This window comes from Brachyistius frenatus, unplaced genomic scaffold (genome assembly GCF_029030835.1).
Source record: "Brachyistius frenatus isolate BFR_SWC_R1_liver_20210118 unplaced genomic scaffold, ASM2903083v1 Contig_8, whole genome shotgun sequence".
In the NCBI taxonomy this organism is placed as follows: Eukaryota; Metazoa; Chordata; class Actinopteri; family Embiotocidae; genus Brachyistius; species Brachyistius frenatus.
Window position 1 is genome coordinate 5,805,707 of NW_027210607.1, and position 17,651 is coordinate 5,823,357.

The window sequence follows — 17,651 nt, forward strand, 5'->3', positions numbered from 1 at the left end:
TGTGTCCATTTCTTTGTGTGGAAAAAGGTGCGTTTAGGGACATGTAAACCTGCTGCACACATGACTGCATGAGATCAGAAGCATAAATATGAAAAAAAAAGAAAAGAAATAATGGTTAAAATACATGGGTTTAAAATCTGGACGTAATTTCCCCCAAACACCGCTGTCGTTAAGGATGAAGCCCATCAGTTGCCGTGGGGTAAGGGGGTGGGGGGGGGAACCCGGTGATGTCAAAGCTGATATAAAAATGAAATGGGGAAGCCTGCAAATCTCTCTGGTGCTTCCTGTTGCAATAAAGCAAAATAGAAAACCAGCAGCTCGTTAATTTGACTGATAAGCAGTGCAGGTGCGTTTAGGGTCAGTTCGTACAGTGGAAACACATCCCCGGCTTGTTGCTGCTGCAGCTCCTGGTCCACTGATCGAGTGCTCCCTACCCCACAGCCTCTCTGTCTGATCGTCATACAGAGGTTTCCCCCCCTGCTGCATGCGTAACATCTCTCCAAGTCCAGCCGTGGTTGCTCACCGAGAAGACCTCGCCGCTTGGATCTCATCTTCCCACACGGAATACGCACGACTCGCGCTGAGCGAACCGCCGGGGCGAAATTAAAAGCCGCCAGGATCGAGCTCGTCGGGTTCAGTCCAGACCGAAGCGAGGCTGGGATTTCCTCCTATCATCTGATATTTGACAGATCCTCATTTTGTGTGCGTGTATGTGTGTGTGTGTGTTGGGTGGAGTCAACCCGGAATTCTCCAAATTGGAAAAGCATTGGCACGTTTCAGGTAGGTCGGCGGCTGTAGCCTACATTAATGTGCTCCTAGCCGAGGCATGCAGCGAAGCATTAAGACATTTTGACTTTAACATCATGCATCCTCTATGCAGGATCATTTGTCTCTTTCCATGATATGTGCTGTGCTGTTTTCTGCTCCAACCAGGGCCGCAGCTCGCTCTGTGTTGTGAGCCCACATTTTTTTTTTTTTTTTTTTTTTTTTTAAATCTCCTTTAGAAATAAGAGTCGCCCGTGTTTGACAGATCTGCATCAACAATTAGCGTCGTTACATTTGGATTAAACCACACAGAGGCGAACACAAGCCCCCAGATGTGGACGAATCGAGGTGGTGGTGGGGGGGGGAACCTACATGGAAAAGGCCTGGTAGCTTCCCTGCGAGGGTGTGATTAGGAGCTATAAATTGGCTTTACAGAACCACGAAGGGTGGATTCATCGATCAGACAAAACGTCTGCTTTATAAAAAAACAAAAAAAACAATCATTTTTAAACACGTTTTAATTCGACTTGATGGAAAGTAAATCAAGAAATCGGTGGGGGGGGGGGAATGCACAGTGAGTGAATGGATTCAGCAGGACCCCACCTCTGTGAAATGCTTCATTATTATAAAATACAGCTGTGGTCAGGTGTTGTTGGAGGGGGAGGGGGGTGGGGGCTTGAGGAGAGAGAGGGGCCCTTAAATTAGTCCCTGCATGGACTGATTTGCAGGAAAGGCTGGTGGCAGCAGAGCAGGTGAAGTCCACTGCAGCTGCACTGATGCATACTGAGGGGAAAAGTTGAGGAGATGAAGGAGTGGACAGACCTGCTCCAGTCTGGAGGTGCAGACCAAGGAAAAAGTTTCAGGTTTGGAAAGGATCATTCCAAAAAAAAAAAAAATGCCCCTCCTATATGTCTTCTGAAGTGCACTTGAGTCCTGTTTGTGTGTGTGTGTGTGTGTTTAATCACCCACCCACACAAGTATAAACCCCTTTACTCCTCCCAGCCACAAGCTTTAAAGAATAGCTAAGAAAAACAATCATGCAGTGGCTGAACATTGACAAACTGCAGTCCAGCTGCTCCCTTCAAAGCTCTTTCTTCAGATAAAATGGAGCATGGCTGCCGGAAAACAGATTCCCCCGCACAAAATGGGTCCTTTTAATGAAATAAAAAAAAAAAAGAAGAAAGGGTCGTGGTGGAGAATGGCGGCTCTGAGGGGGGGGGGGGGCAGAGATATCACCAGGGGGCTGTTGCTGCTTTCTGGCTTTAATGTGATGTTCACTGACTCTATGTGCTGACACCCCCCCCCTCCCTCTCCCTTTGGCGCCACAGGATCACCATGAAGGACGGCATCGTCAACAACAGCACGGCCAGCATCTCCCAAGCCAGGAAATCTGTGGAGCAGCTGAAGATGGAGGCCTGCATGGACAGGATAAAGGTACGGGGCCGCTTCTTTCACCTGTGTGTGTCTGAGTGGGTGAATTAATGCTGCACGTTCATTTCTGTCACCAAACCTGCAACATGTGAATTTATAAATCACCTGCAGTTTAGTTTGGTTTAGTCTAAAAGATCACAAAGAAAATTTGTGAGTCCAAATGTTGTTTTGCTCTACTGAAAGGTTTAAACTCACCTGATGATGTAGCTATAAAATTGTGTATCTAACCTCTGCTGATAGTTTTCAGAGCAGCAACAACCCTTTTTTTTGTCAGAAACATTTTGTCCGATAAAACCATAAAAATGTTTTTGCTTGCTTTGAATAGGCAACAGTATCATAGTCATATCATATTTAATATTTTTTATTTTTATTTCTTTACCTGTGACTATAATGCTGCTGTAGCGAAAACATTTCCCCTTGTGGGATTAATAAAGTATCTATCTATCTATCTATCTATCTATCTATCTATCTATCTATCTATCTATCTATCTATCTATCTATCTATCTATCTATCTATCTATCTATCTAGTTTGCTGTAATGACTTTAAATTTGCATGCAAGTAAATACAAAAATAATAATTTATTAAACTCAATAGCTCGGCTGATGATCAAAAGCCACATTGGATGACATGTTCCTTAATTATTTTTAACATGGACTGTCCTCCTGTTGTAAATGACCAGATGTGTATTAATCCGCAGCAAAAATTAGTCCCCTATTAATGCATTAATGAGTCCTGTTTGAACGACGTTTGATAATCACTACAGTGCCGAGCTGTTGTTGGGATTTATTGAGCTCTTGTGTGAGGTTTGTGTTTTTTAAAAGGTTGCTTCCTCAGTAGGTTCAAATGGGTTTGAAGGTGAGAGTCAGTGGTGTGGCAAGGTAGATCTGAAAGTATTTTTGTTTGAAGCATTGTTGGGCCGTTGGATTGGTCGACAAGCACAGAAACATGCACGTTGCCAGTCGGACCATTTAAACCTTCATCCGGGCCACATGGAAAAAGAGCAGGTCAGGTTTTTTTTGCTTCAGCCGTTCTTTTGATTTCGATGCAGACAGTGCATCAACATTACACTTCAAAACCATTCTTGTGTCGAATCCTGCGTCTGCTATTCACTATTACGATAAACTATTTATCGTCAATCAGACCATTGTGGGTGCATTCAACCATTTATTGGATGGACTGATGCAGTAAGAGTGAATCATCGCCACCGGTCTTTCTGATAAATTAAAGGAGTACTCCACCAGTTTTAGCATTGCACCCATACAACATTATCAGAGGTAGCTTCTGGTTGTCAAAACCGGATGTCTACATTACCCACAACGCAGCTCTACAGTTTAGTTTAATAGTACGTTCATGAGCAACTGGGAAGTAGGAAAATTCCTCCTGTGGAACTGGGAATATCCCACCGGGTAAGTGGGAGGTTTTTAAGAACTCAGAGAAGCAGGTTTGATGTCACTTGACATTCAGTGTTTGAAGTGAAAGGAAGAAATGAACCTGGTCTGAAACCTCGAGCTCCGGTTTGTCCCCGTGTTGGTTTATATGGATGATGATGAGGTTGTTTGTCACTTTTCATTCGATGTGTTCCAAATGCGTGCTAATGTACGAACACTCGTACGTTCATTCACACTGACAAGCATTGAAATGCTGTGCACTGACTACCCGGAGGATGTACTCAAAACGGTCCACAAATTGAGAGTGAAACGTTGCACACTTTCCACACTCAACGGTCGCCATCCGGTCAGTACAGTACGGCAGTGTGCGTTTGTGACATCACTATCCTGTACCACACAACTAAGAGTACTGACATGTAAGTTTACTGTACGCGAGTGTACTACGGGAAGTACGTCATTTGGAGCACGGCTGTTATTCTGACGGGGCTGCCATGTTTCCTGTTTGTGAACACTCTCAGATAGAAAGTGGGAACTTTCCTCATCTCCACCTGCCTGAAGGATAAGAGTTGGTTGTGCTAATGTAGCCTCTTGTCTTGAGCAGAAATGAGGAGCAGGCTAGAAAAGTTTGGGAAACTCACTTCTTTCTGACTCCACAACCCGATCGTCAGCCTCAAGCCAACGCTAACCCACGTGATGTGACTTGAGAGGATTTGCCAGATTTTGAGCAGCTTCCATCAGGGAAAATACATATAAACACTCATAAACTACCACAATCAGATTACCCACCATTGATTCCAACTGTTTTTCAGCTTCGTTTAGAGGAACCTATTTTGACAGGCGTCACATGAAGCCTCAGCTCTGCTTTGAAGGAGTCACCACCTCTATGTCAGAGTGGATCTACTGTGCACAGCTGGGACTCCCGAGCAGCACCGCTGTGGTAGCCGTGAGGGATGAACCCAGGGGAATTGTGGGCCGCGGTGATTTCTGACCACTTCTGACATCAGCTTTCTACCAATGTGGGTCAGTTTGGGTGCAGAGCTCCTCCTCGTCGACCTGTGAGATGAAGATCTCTGGTTTAAACTCGTTGTTCGCTTCTTCTATAAAACACTCTTGCTGCTCCACCACACTTTTATTATGAAGCAGTACATCATAAAGGCCTCATAAAGAGCGTGTGTCCTCATCAAACAGCACCTGGCTAAATATTGACTTTTGATAACTTCACACTGTTTATATTTGAGGTCAGTCGCAGTGTATTAAAACATCATAATACTGCTACTGTAAACAGAGACTTCTACATTGGCCAGAACTCATCGTTGTTTTTTTACTGCACGATCTGTTCGCCCCATCAAAAGGCCTTTTTTTCCATTCATAAGTTTGCGGTATTTGAAGGGGAAGCTTCTTCAACGCTCGTGCAACCTAAAGGGCCGTGTCATCATCTCATTCGGCAGGCTCCTCGTGTGCTCCGGGAATGATTGCCCTGCAGCCCCGAGGCTGTTCGTTCAGCATTATAGCCGCGCTTGGAAGCCGGCCATACACCATCATCCCTACTCAGCACAACAAAGGCTGCTTACAAGAAAAAAAAATCCTCTTCTTTAAAAAAAAACACAAAAAAAACAACAAAGTGATTATCCCCGACTTGTAATCAGGCTTTGGAAGATGTGTTTCACCTACAAGTTGTCTTTTGTAGCCCGATGTCGCATTGAAATGTTTCAGTTATTTATGAGTCGCGTTGTTCATCAAAATAAACACTAATGCAACTTATGGATACATGTTCAGAACAATGTAAGTGTTTATTTCAAAATAAAAGTAGCTGCACAATTTTTTTTTTAAGACAAAATACAAAACATACAACCAATGTTTTATGATATACCTAAAAAACAAAAAAAGTAAATTAATCCAAACCAGTCAATGACCGAAATGGTTAAGTTAATAGTTTTCAATACAGACCACCAAACTAAGTTCAAACTATGTCAAAATTGCTAAGAGAGCGCAAAGAGCAAATCTAAAAATGAATTTTGAAGCTTTGGTGTATTTTCAGTCCAGCAGCACGTTAAAGAGTGTAATTCATCTGTCAGTCTACTGGACGATACCGTGTCAGTGTCGTGTTTTGCCTAGCCTAGGCGTAGAAAGTCATGTGATAGAGGTCATTTTACAAAGTACAAAAGTCCAGGTATGTAGGTTTTTTTATGGGGATGGATCAAACCTGTGACTTTTAACCCTGGAAACCAGGATTTGAGTTTGTGAAGAAGCCACATGAATATCGTTTAAGGAGTGTTTTCCTAAACCTAACCACGTGTGGGGTTTTTTCACGCTAAGGCAAAGCACAATGTGACACTGACACAGTATGCTGTAGTGGGTACCAAAGTGTGACCCTGGGTTACAGTTTTCATAATAATAATAATATAATTTCTATATGTGAAGGTTTAACCACTAAAGTACTTTTGGGCGATTAGAAACAACAGCAACGTCTGGCGGCCATATTGGAGGTCTTATCGGGCCTTTGAAGAGTAGCTTCCAGCTCTTTGAGTTTTCACCTCGGCTGTGTCCCTATAATGGAAGTGATGTCGTTTATCTGTGTGCTGTTGGTGATTCCTGGTTGGTGACTGAAACATAGTTTGTGCTTTAACCCTCAAGTCACATCACACTGTGAAGAAAGTTGAGGCAAAATAGAATCGGCTTCCATTTTGCCTCAACTTTCTTCTTGATCATATCTGGCATGAACAGTTCTTTCCTCTCAGCTGTGACTGTGATGTGATGTTTTATCACTGAAAATTACACACAATTCAAATCCAATATTAACTCTTATATGTTTAATTCCATGAGTTGATTTTTAATAATTAGATTTTTGGCTTGTAAATACAAGTACTTGTATGTGCTGCGACTATAATCTGGGAAACTATCTTGGCATATTAAAGCATTAATGCTCCAAGTCAAAATAACACCAGGTTTTCTTGCTGATATGCAGCTTACATCAAAAGTGTCAGAAACTCTGGATGTCAGTCTGAACAGACTTTCCATTTTAAATACTGAATAGACATTTGTTTCAACCTCTCCTTTTTTTCCTGTGTTTTATGTGCTGTGTCCTTGTTCTGTTTGTTGTGGTTGCACATTATGTTCGGGCCCACAGCCAGCGCTCGAGTGGAGTCTCACATGATGGTGCGAAAATGACAGCAACACAACCAAAATACTAGTTTCTGTGAACCAGAAAACGATGTGTTTTGTGGTTGTCCTGGTAGCGATCCGTGTCACTGCACGGATCGCCAAGCAGGGAACACGGCACCGGCATCGAGCACAGGTTGAACCGCACGTTACGCTGTGAACTGTCTGTTGCTCGAATGTAAAAAGAGAGTCTGAATAACATCTATCTGACATGCTCAAAGTACAATAGTGTGGGACATAAACAAATTTATAGTGCTTGCTGAAGGCGAAAGGTAAATATTAAGAGAAGTAAAACTATATGAAATTGTTTTCTTGAATGAAGTGAGAAGAGTTTAGATCACATCGTGTCTGAATAGATGTGACTTGTCAGTTTTACTGTCACTTCATCATTTTATGGAAAACAGCGTGTCAGACCCGAATGGAAATGGATCTTAAATGTCACAGCGGATCCATATCGGAGGGGCTTTCACTCAGCTCCACAGCGGCTCTGACAAAAGTCTACGCTTTTGTGAGTAACTGATGTCTGTGGTGTCACTTGGGGGAAACGTTTCTCCTCAGTGAAAACCTTTAAGCACCAAACTCATCGAGCTGTTTTTGACCAGGATGTTTTTTTATGTTGCTGTGAGTAAAGTTTGGTTTTCATAGATCTATGTTAAGTATTAAAAGAGGCACTGGGTTCACCTGTAAAAAAATACTCTTTATATCAGTGCTCAACTTCTCATTATTAGCTCAAATAATGTTCAGAGAATTACTAAATTAATGCTTCAAAGAGGGAAATGTTTTCAGTTATATTATGAATTCGGCATATAAATATAAATATCTACATTTTTGCAAATTCAAAAGTGAAAAAACAATAGGTTCTAAAAAAAACATTGGCAGCAGCTTTATTATTTTCTCTGGATGGTCAATAGTTTTTAATAAACACTTGGCACATCAGATGTGAAGATCCAAATAAGTTTTCATTAAAATCCCCCCTACAAAAAAAAAAAAAAAAAAAAAAGCACTGAAGAAGAACGTGGCTGGAAATAAAGGCAGAGAGGCAACAGACAGTTGGCCTCGTCAGGCGATCCCTTAAATTTAATTAAGGGATCTGACGAGGGAGAGTGTGTCCGTGACAAGAGCGGTCTCTGCGCTCTGATTGAGGGATCACCACGTTCTCATTAATTGCTCAATCAGCCAAAGGAATGTGATCTGCGCTAATTAGAAGGACTCTCCTTCCATCTTGGGGCTGCAGTGTAATTACAATCAGTCTGGGACTAATGACACACACTGTGCAGTACCACTCTTCGTCCTGTGGGGCTCCAGTTCTCTGCACACACCCCGGCTGCAGTCGCATGATAATATAATTACTGCATTTACTTTGATTATGAAAGTAATTAAGCTGTTTATTTGTAATGCAAGAGAAGGCTTTGTTCATGTTCCCACTTTGTGCCGGTTTGGATGCTGTGATTAGTGCCCCGAGTTTTTTCGAAAGTGCTTAAATAGGCTTACTTATTATTTTCTGCAAATATTGTGTCTTTTTTGGGGGTAATTTATAGTGCCATTAATATAAAAGTGCTCTTTGTATGACCTTAATCAGCGTCCAGATATACAGATCAATGGTTTGCCTGTAAACACAGTCATTCATAATTTGACATTTCATTGCTACGCTGAGTTTCCTCTCAGCTGTGTCTCAGGAAATGCAAAACCATCCTTCCAGACGGTGTTACAACGCTGCGAACCATCGATGTGTTATTGAAAGTCAGGTCTTGTCAGTTTTAGTACAAGCGACAACAACATAATAACACTTGTGTTCTCTGAAATATCATTGTGAGGTGTATTGTGAATAATCAGTGACTTATCAGCGACAGATCAATTGCAAAACAGATCCACGGTTCCAGTGATGTGCAGCAGACATACGTAATGGAGACGCATTAGCTGGGAGAAGGTGGCGACGGTACAGCAGCTCGAGCCGAAATCATGCAGAGAGGAAGCCATGCGGGATAACACCGCTTTTTGTCTTTCTTTAGTTTGGGAACTTAATGCGCTGCACTGCTGGATGTTCACTTATAACCGAACTAAACTTCTGGTTTCCACTTTTGTTTTGTGTAAAGGAGGTAATCAGACTGAAGCAGGAGAGGACAGTGGGATGTATTCCTGGTTTAAACTGTATATTGTGTTTGGACAGGATCATTCTAAAGTATTTTAAAAGCAGTGCGTATCAGAGACAGAGAGGCAGATTGATTTGACTGGCTGTGTATGATTGGTAAAAAGACTGTTAGCTGGTTTTGGTCTGACAAGCAGTTGTGACTCTGAATGTCAATGTCGGTCTGTGAATCGATCGGCCCGCATCTCTGGTGCATATTGAAATATCTCAACAACTATTATTTGTCAAATTTGTACAAGACAATCAAAAAGTGAATCATAATGATTTTGACTTTTCCTGCATGAGGTTGACATTTGTGGTTTCGAGTCAAATGTCTCATTAAATATTGGATTATTATTCGGATCGCCAAGACACATAATGAAGACATCAATGTCCCCTTCAGGATGAATTTTGACGACCTCGTGTTATCCCTGACTTTTTATCATTTCACAGTTTTAATTTGGCCAAAAATATTTTTTATGACCAACTAGGGCTTTTCCATCAGCCTCAGCTGTAAATTTGTTTTGGTGAATGTTGACATGTTATTACGATAAACTAAGGTGGTTAATAATGAGGCGGATGTGGAGCAGATGAAATAGAAATAATAATAATTTCATTTTAATAGTGTGTGTGTGTGTGTGTGTGTGTGTGTGTGTGTGTGTGTGTGTGTGTGTGTGTGTGTGTGTGTGTGTGTGTGTGTGTGTGTGTGTGTGTGTGTGTGTGAGAATGGGAGGCACATTGTAAAGTGTTTTGAGTCTGTTAAAGATGCTGTAAAGTAGAAATGAAAATGAGTTTTAAGTTCATCACACCACAGAAGTATGGGTTGTTAACTACCCATCCAAATTTGAATGAAAACAAACACAGACAAGTTTGTTAAATTAGGGTTTGAAATGGTGAGAAAATCAGGAGTCTCTTCTGCTCTGAGACTGGGGGGGCGTGTCCTGAAGGCGCTGAAGCTCCGCCCACTCGCTGGAAGGTGTTCAGTGTTCAGTAGGACAGTCCTGTGGCTGCAGTTCTTTTCCCCACTAAGCGGTCCGTCTGACATCCAACCTCTCGGTGACTTTATGCATGATGTCCCACTGGTACTCTGTCTCTCTGGTGGACGGAGCAGCCTACTTTATGAAAACACAATAGAATTAGAATTTATTTGTCCAAAGAGTGAAACATACAGATGCATATAAATCAAGCTTGTCCCGCTGAGCTGTAACACAGGAGTAAAACTGGACACCAGAGACAGCAGACAGTGAGTCTCCAACTACTTCTAACCGCCTGCATTACAATAGTGGAGATAATAAGAGCGGAGGAGTTGATTTAGTTCTGTAACGACTGCAACATGAACAACGCTGCAGTATATCACATGTCAACTCATTATATCACATGTCAATTCATTGTGTCACATTGACTGTAGACTTTTAGGGCTCCATCTTATAACCAGCGTATGTGTCTTTGCTGCTTTGTGGTCAGGTGCACTGGTGGTGGTGTCTTGAGGCATCAGGAAGTGATTGTCCAAGAAAAATCCAGCCTGAAATCAATGCTGCAGGATTTTATTAAAGGTATATTATTAACATGTGCCTACATAGGTGGGTGTTCAATGTTTGAACACTCTCCTCACAGAGATGTGCAGCAACACACAAACATGCAAAAAGTTACTCTGTGAAGGATTATTATTGTGTTCGTCAATCTTCTCATGAGCAGATCTGTTTCCTCTGCAGAGAAGTGTTCTTTTCTACTACTTGGAAAATCCGCCTTTATAACAGAAATCCCCTGGGGTGCAAGCTCACCTGACTGTAAAGAGGATGAAAGATGACTTTCTGATTGATTTATTTCATGTTACACCCAAAACACCGACAATTAATTAATACCACCCCACTTTGCGGTCAGATTATCTGTTGATAGATTAGCAAAAGTGGATTTGAGGTGCTTAGGTTGTTAAAATAAAGTCCTTGGACTTGTTTCATACTAACTGGAACAGAGGAAAGTATTTGTGTTCCCGGGGTCCTATCTTCCCCAATTAATTGTAACAACAAGTCCTAACTCGAACCCAAACCCTTCCCCAGTTTGACACTTAAACCCATCTTATTTTAAGTGAATACAGAGTTGGGTTCAGGTTCTCATTATGTGCCATATAAGTCTGGGGAACATAGAAGTGACTCCTGGTGAAGAATGAGTTCCCAAACTTTGTGCCCTGCACTCGGTGAGTGTTCTGTCAAATTATTGCATATTTTGTATGAAAAGTGTCCGAATGTGAAACTAAGTAAAGCTGCTGATATTCTATATGTCTGTTCTTGTCAGGAAATCCCATTAAAAGATCAAAACCAACTGGATAGTTAAAACCTGATGTAGTTTATTCCTCCATGTTACCAAATGTGGTATAATCCACGACAGAAAATAGTTCCCAACAAATACACCACATGCTCCTTTTTGAGTGGCATTTGTTCAAATATACTGTCTCCATTTGTTTGGGGAAATTTCTGACTCTTTTTTTAAAAGGTGGAAATATATAATTGTGAGCTGTTTTCAATAGTTTTACATATTTAGAAGGAATGAATGGAGTTGTGGTCTTAATGTCTTTTCACGGTATTTGGTGATGTTAAGAAAAATATTGAATAGCACCAGCCTTATTGTTCCTTTTAAAGTACACAAATCTCAGCAACTGATATTGATCCACAATCCTTTCTGCATATTTTCATTTTACGCTATGAGATGGTTGAAATAATAATGTAATGGTCCCACGTTTAAGACCAAAGCTGACGGGCAGCATGGCGGATTCTTTGCGCTGTATTTTCCCGTGAGAGCGTCAGTGAGTGAGGTGAAGTGGCAGGCAGGAGGTCAGATGGTTCTGTCCTCCACGTATATCACCGAGTCCTCGCCGTCCCTCTGATGCAGCTGCTGCTCTGGTCTTCATCTCCTGCCTCCCATACTGTAACCTCCCACTCAGCTCCCGAGTGGAAACCTGCATTCACATGCAGTCCGGCTCTACTGTAAAATGCACTGTTTGACTTTGAAGAATACAATGTGCAGCTTTTTACCTTGACGGGAAGACGTGTGTTGTAAGTCCCACACATTTATTTGAGTTGGTTAAGTTCTCGCCTTAACGCCGCTCAGTCACGGCAACGAGCTGTGTCGTCCTCCTGCCTGAGGCTGAGGTAACATCAGTGCAGCAGCCACAGGCCAACACGATGAGTTGTAGACAAGCGTGGTGCTTCAGTGCAGAGCTTACAAATGAACATGTGTCTCACGACTCCTCTCCATGTGTTTGTTTTCAGCTGCCTTCACTGTTATCATCATAATAATATCATCAAATAAACAAATCATTACCATCATTTTTTTCAAGTTTTTCCAAAATTATTATTTACTCTTGACAAATAGACAAATGTACAAGAGAAATATAAATGACCATAAATGTAATACAACTATACAAACAACTTTTTATCTTTAACATAAGCGACTGTAATTCTGGGTGCTTAAGTGTAATGAGGTTGAAGTCAAATGTTTTTTTTCTAATTGTAGTTGCAGTGCAGCTGATTGGTTAAAGGCTACTCCAATAGTTTCAAAATTCACCTGAGGTACACCGAGTAGGATGCAACAACTGGAAATGATTCTGTATGGAGGGTGGCAGACCAACATATTCAACCAGTGATGGGTCTGGTACCACCAGGCTCGTAGTCTCTGGCCCCGTTCACGCCTGGCATTAACATTGACGTGACGCTAGGATCGGATTTCCCTTCCCCACTCTACAAGCAAATGAATACGTACTGTACATTTTTGTTTGCAATGAGCAAATGCATTGTTGTTTTTATTAATCGAAAGAAAATCAAAAGAAGTGGAAGAAATCAAAACGAGTGGCTTCTTGTTGTTGCATCGCACTTTAAAATTGCACCGTTGGTGCACGGATGAGTACGCACTTCAACTTACACAGAGGATGTCAATTGAAGAGACTGTCCTTCAATTTGGGATGCACTCACATACTCACATGTTTAGAGTATGAGGCCATATGCGTCCCACACCTCCAGATGTGGTCTGAGCAGATCGGATCGGATGCGTCCCCAATTGGTCTTGAGTGCTTTCACACCTGTTCTTAGAGCTGTCAACATGTGATCGGATCCCCTCAAACACATTTTAATGACAGGTGTGAACAGGGCATGCCAACCTGTTCAATACAAAACAGAATATACACAGTATATTTAAATCTACTTCATCAAACATAACTAGAAATCAGTTAAAATGATATTTAACCCACGACTTTAACACTTTACACAAGATACTTTGTTTAAGGAAGCGACCATATGATTCATGCCATAAAATGAATCCTCTGGTTTACATTTTATTGAATTATTATTATTATTTCTATTCTGATTATTAAAGTAGAGGGATCAGAAAATAATAAAGAGAAATGTAACAGTGGCTTCAGGCTGAAGTTGAACTTATAGGTCACATGACTGATGAAGTACGTATAAGAGAACTGGAAACCAGCTCAGACAGCACTGCAATGAAGGCAAGATTACATTATAAAGAAAGCATGGAGTAGTGGAGAAGCTTTTTAGTAGCTTCAAAAACATCCTGCACATCATTTAAAAAGATAAACAGTCTGTGATTTGATGTTCAATCATACATCTTGAATTGCTGGGATTTTATTGATAAACATCTAATCACATGTGCCCGTCTTTTTTCCTTTGTCTCAACCTTCCAGGTCTCCAAAGCAGCTGCAGACCTGATGGCGTACTGCGACGCCCACATACGCGAGGACCCCCTCATCGTGCCCGTCCCCGCCTCCGAGAACCCTTTCCGGGAGAAGAAGTTCTTCTGCACCATCCTCTGATGACCTGCTGGTAGAGCTGTACAGGCGCAGGCATGGCGTCGCCTGCCTTCTCTGTCTTCACCACACCTGAAGCTACCGGCCGTAGGCATTGAGTTGAGTTTTGCCAGGTGGACACTCTGTTGTTGGTCAGCTCTGTCCTGGTGGCTGAAGGTTTTGGGGGAGTCAGCTTCCAAACTGGCAACCCAGTGAGAGTATCATGTCTTGTTAAATAGGTTTGTTATTGCTTTGTTATTAGAGAACAACCTTGCTAAGTGCTTAATGAGATGAGAGATGTTTTTCTTTCTTTTATTGTGCTAGATCTTAACTTGCCTCAGGAAACAGAAGTTTGCCCAGTGTCTGTGACTTTTTAAAGCATTTATTCCCATCCAGTTTATCCGAATAAAGAAAGCCAAAATGGTTGTATTATCTCCAACATAATTTGAGTTAGTTTCTCTTTGCTGTCACTGCGCCCGTTTGACTATTTGTGGCAACACTCACTGAAAGCACCGCTGAAATTGGACACTTCCCTCAGTAGTGGTTTCTGTTTCAATTTGCTTCCACAGTCACCAACAATTAACCTGCTCATTTTAGTGCTGCAGTATAGCCGGATGCAGATGAGAGCGCAGAAACGGAAACCTTTTCTCACAGTAAATAATTTCAGTCACAATCTGCTCCCGTAATAAGAAGGAGGCGACTGCACTTCAGTTCTGCTACAAATAAATAAATAGACTGTGTTTATTGAAAGATGCAGAGCTAATGTTTCAGCAGTGCGATGACTTCTTCAGGGTTGTCACCGTGCAAACAACCCTTAAGTCTAAAATTATTTATGAATCTGCCACATCCCATCCAGACCCGCTCTAATGCATTCTACCTTTGCTGCTCTGTTTGATTTACTCTTCATGTCCTTCATCCTCTTTGAATCAGACAGACTATCAGTTCATCCTGCAGCCCCCCCCCCCCTTAACTGGAATATTTTTTGCAGTACTTCTTCTCCTCTTCCTTCCTTAACCGTCTCATTCATTTTTTGGGCATGTTTCCTGAGCCTGATTCTTTTTGCCTGTCCTCGAGTGAATGGCAAGGCCTTTGACATTAATGCCAAACCAAAAGGCCTGCATGTTTCTCTGCTCCTTTTCGACTGTCTCCTCTGTTTCCGAGGGACTGTCAGTCTTTTCGAGTGTACAGTATGTTACAGTGCCAACTTCTGTGAGAGTAGTGTGATCTTCACACTGTGATGCCACAGACTTTTCTTTTTTTTCCGTTTTGTTTTGTTTGGGAAAGAAAAAGCACACTGTCAAAAACATTTCCTTTAAATGACAGTTTAACAGCATTTGCTAATTTTTACGATGAATTGTTATGATCATTATTAATATTGTTATTATCAGTAGTATTATTGAATATTTGTTGCACAGCACTGACAGCTACATGACGTGTAGTGCTACTAAGCTTGTATGATACTTAGAAAAAAAACCATTTATAAATCATGCAATTATTGGTACTATCTAAGTATTTTTTAAAAACAATGGTAAGGGTCGTTTACATATTATGATCCTTTTGGTGGTTCAGGCTTTTTGCGTCATCGTTTCTGTAGAAATTGAGAGAAATTTCCTCTTGGTACTTGAATAGCCATCGCATTAGGAATCAAACTCTGATAGTGGACTGTCACAAACTACTCAAATTGTTTTCAGGATAATTATTGTCTTTATTTCCTATCTGAAAACCTGAGGCTGACCTCAGGGCGCTTTCACTGACCTCATCTGAAGGATGGTGCCAAATCTGAAACAAGAAATACACCGGCCAGAGATGAATATTGCATGGATTTATTTCTATCTATAACAGAGAGAACTATTATGATATGAAATATTGCCTCTTCATTGACTTTCTGGGTGCTACTCTGCACATAATGATCTCATTGGAGGCCGGATATGTCAATAATGTGCAGCTGTATTCATGAATGGTATTATCGTTTTGGGAAAAAAAAAATAGCATTTAAATAGCAGGCTTTGTAAATCCTTTGACGGATCAAATGAATTAAAGGAAAACGGTAACCCAAATGTGCCGTGTCTTTAATGTTTCTGCTCCATGCCTCTCATGCTGATAACACAAAAGGCCACTGCAAATCATCCTGGGTCTCACAGAGGAACGTGATATTCTGGTGTGTTGTGGAGACCTCCTGTGGCTGAGCTGAACCACATGCCATCTGGATGCACTGTTCATGTGTTGGGACTTAAAAAAAAAAAAAAACTGATTATAATTCAATTCAGCGTTGTTTGCCTTCTACAGTGCAGATAGAATAAGAGCAATGCACATGCCGACACTGCACTTTGCAAGAAGAATGGCCCCAATAATAATTCCAGGTATCATCCACTGACATCAGCATTCATATTGTCTGTTGTGGCTCTTTCATGTGTCCATCCAATTACAGCCTCAGCTGGGAAAAGACTGAAATTACCACTTTCTGCCAAATTTGGCTGATAGCGGTCATTTATTTTTAACCACTTTTCAGGCGTTATTTCACTGCACTTAAAGGTCTGATGATCATGTCAGAGGCACAATTGCTTTTTTCTTTGGCCAAACAAGTCAGAAAAACAGGGAAATTAACTTTGTGGGTTCCTATCACAGGTCACAGTGAGCTGTAATGAATGTACAAAGTGAAAGGCAGTTTTGATGAATGACATTGATAAAGTTAATCCAGGTATCTCGCTTTGATTTTTCTAAACCGATTCCAAAGGGGAAGGATGTAATTAAAAACAAGCAAAGTTATAAAGGAGGATTTCTTAAACCTCAGGAGCAGCTGTGCAGTGAATTATTATCTACATTTATCTGAAATTAAAGGCCTAGTAAGAAACAGATTTTCTCAATTAACTTCTTACAATGAATGATGAGGTCCTACGTGAATAAACTAATGTCTTCAAAAGTTAGAACAGTTTTGTTTTTTTCACAGATTTCTGTTTTTCTGTTGAATGTTCACTGGTTTAAAGTGGGCAAGAAATTGTGATGTCACAAATGTCCAATCAGGATTTGTTTGGTCACTGTCAATAAAATCTGATCAATCCACATCCACACGTTTTTATGAAGCAAATTACGTACATTTTTTATGGTTATTTCTGTATTAATAATGCAATTCTCCTAACTTAAAATTTTGTTGATTTGGGTTATAGAGAAATACTTTTTACAATATAATGTAATTTATATAACCCAAAATTAAAACTGTATCCCACCGTGCATTGCAGTCTGCAGCACTCTTTCCCCAGACCTTCAGTTTGGATAAGAATAAACCTTTTGTGGAAGGAAACTTTAAGTACTACAGAGAAAAAATATGTTTTATGAACTAAAATCTAAAATTAGGAATACAAGAAATAGGTCTTGGTATTATGTTGCAGGAGGAGCATGGTTCTCAGCTGGGACCTCACTGGATAAAAAGAAATCTATATAGATCTAGAGAAAAGTGCCGTGAGTCCTGAGTGTTTTGGATGCTGCAAAGCAAAAGAAGAAAAAAATACACGTTGGAATATAAATAGTAGGCTGCAACATATAAATAAAAAGTGGAATCAGAGGCATTAACAACAAACTCAGATAGACGAGGTTTGGACAACCACAGTAGAGCAGCATGTTCGGATGTGTTTCAAGAAACCCTGAACATGGTGTGATCAGCCTTTTCCTTTCAAATGAATGTGGTGTTGCAGGGAGAGAACTACATCATTGTGTTAAGTATATCTATGAATATGAGTCCAAAAAGACTTATATAATGCAGAGGAAAGAAATTATCCTTGGGGTAGTAGGTTATCTAATACCAAGAATCTGTGCTGCAGGAGCAAATTTGCAAATTGAGCAGTGACACCCCATATAGTATGAAAAATGCACACAAGAATAGCAATAATTTCTGAGAAGATTATTTATCTGGAAGCACAGCAGGGTGTTCTGTAGCAGTTTCTCAATGATTTCTACTCATAACACTGTCACACAGTATGTTGCATGCCACTGTT

General features: G+C 40.9%; 1 protein-coding gene across 1 annotated transcript; it reads left to right on the forward strand.

The window, feature by feature from the left end:
• The first annotated feature begins 351 nt into the window (after nt 1-351).
• Nucleotides 352-15,719, forward strand: LOC138616062 (guanine nucleotide-binding protein G(I)/G(S)/G(O) subunit gamma-4). The gene is made up of 3 exons (XM_069690082.1): nt 352-780; nt 2,094-2,199; nt 13,561-15,719. Exons 2-3 carry the CDS (start codon nt 2,101-2,103, stop codon nt 13,687-13,689), a joined length of 228 nt encoding a protein of 75 aa, XP_069546183.1. The 5' UTR covers nt 352-780; nt 2,094-2,100; the 3' UTR covers nt 13,690-15,719.
• Nucleotides 15,720-17,651: the final 1,932 nt, after the last annotated feature.

Coding starts and splice junctions, on each gene's coding strand:
- LOC138616062 (XM_069690082.1), top strand. CDS start 2,101: ATGAAGGACGGCATCGTCAACAACAGCACGGCCAGCATCTCCCAAGCC. Junction 2,200..13,560: donor CCTGCATGGACAGGATAAAG/GTACGGGGCCGC, acceptor TCAACCTTCCAG/GTCTCCAAAGCAGCTGCAGA.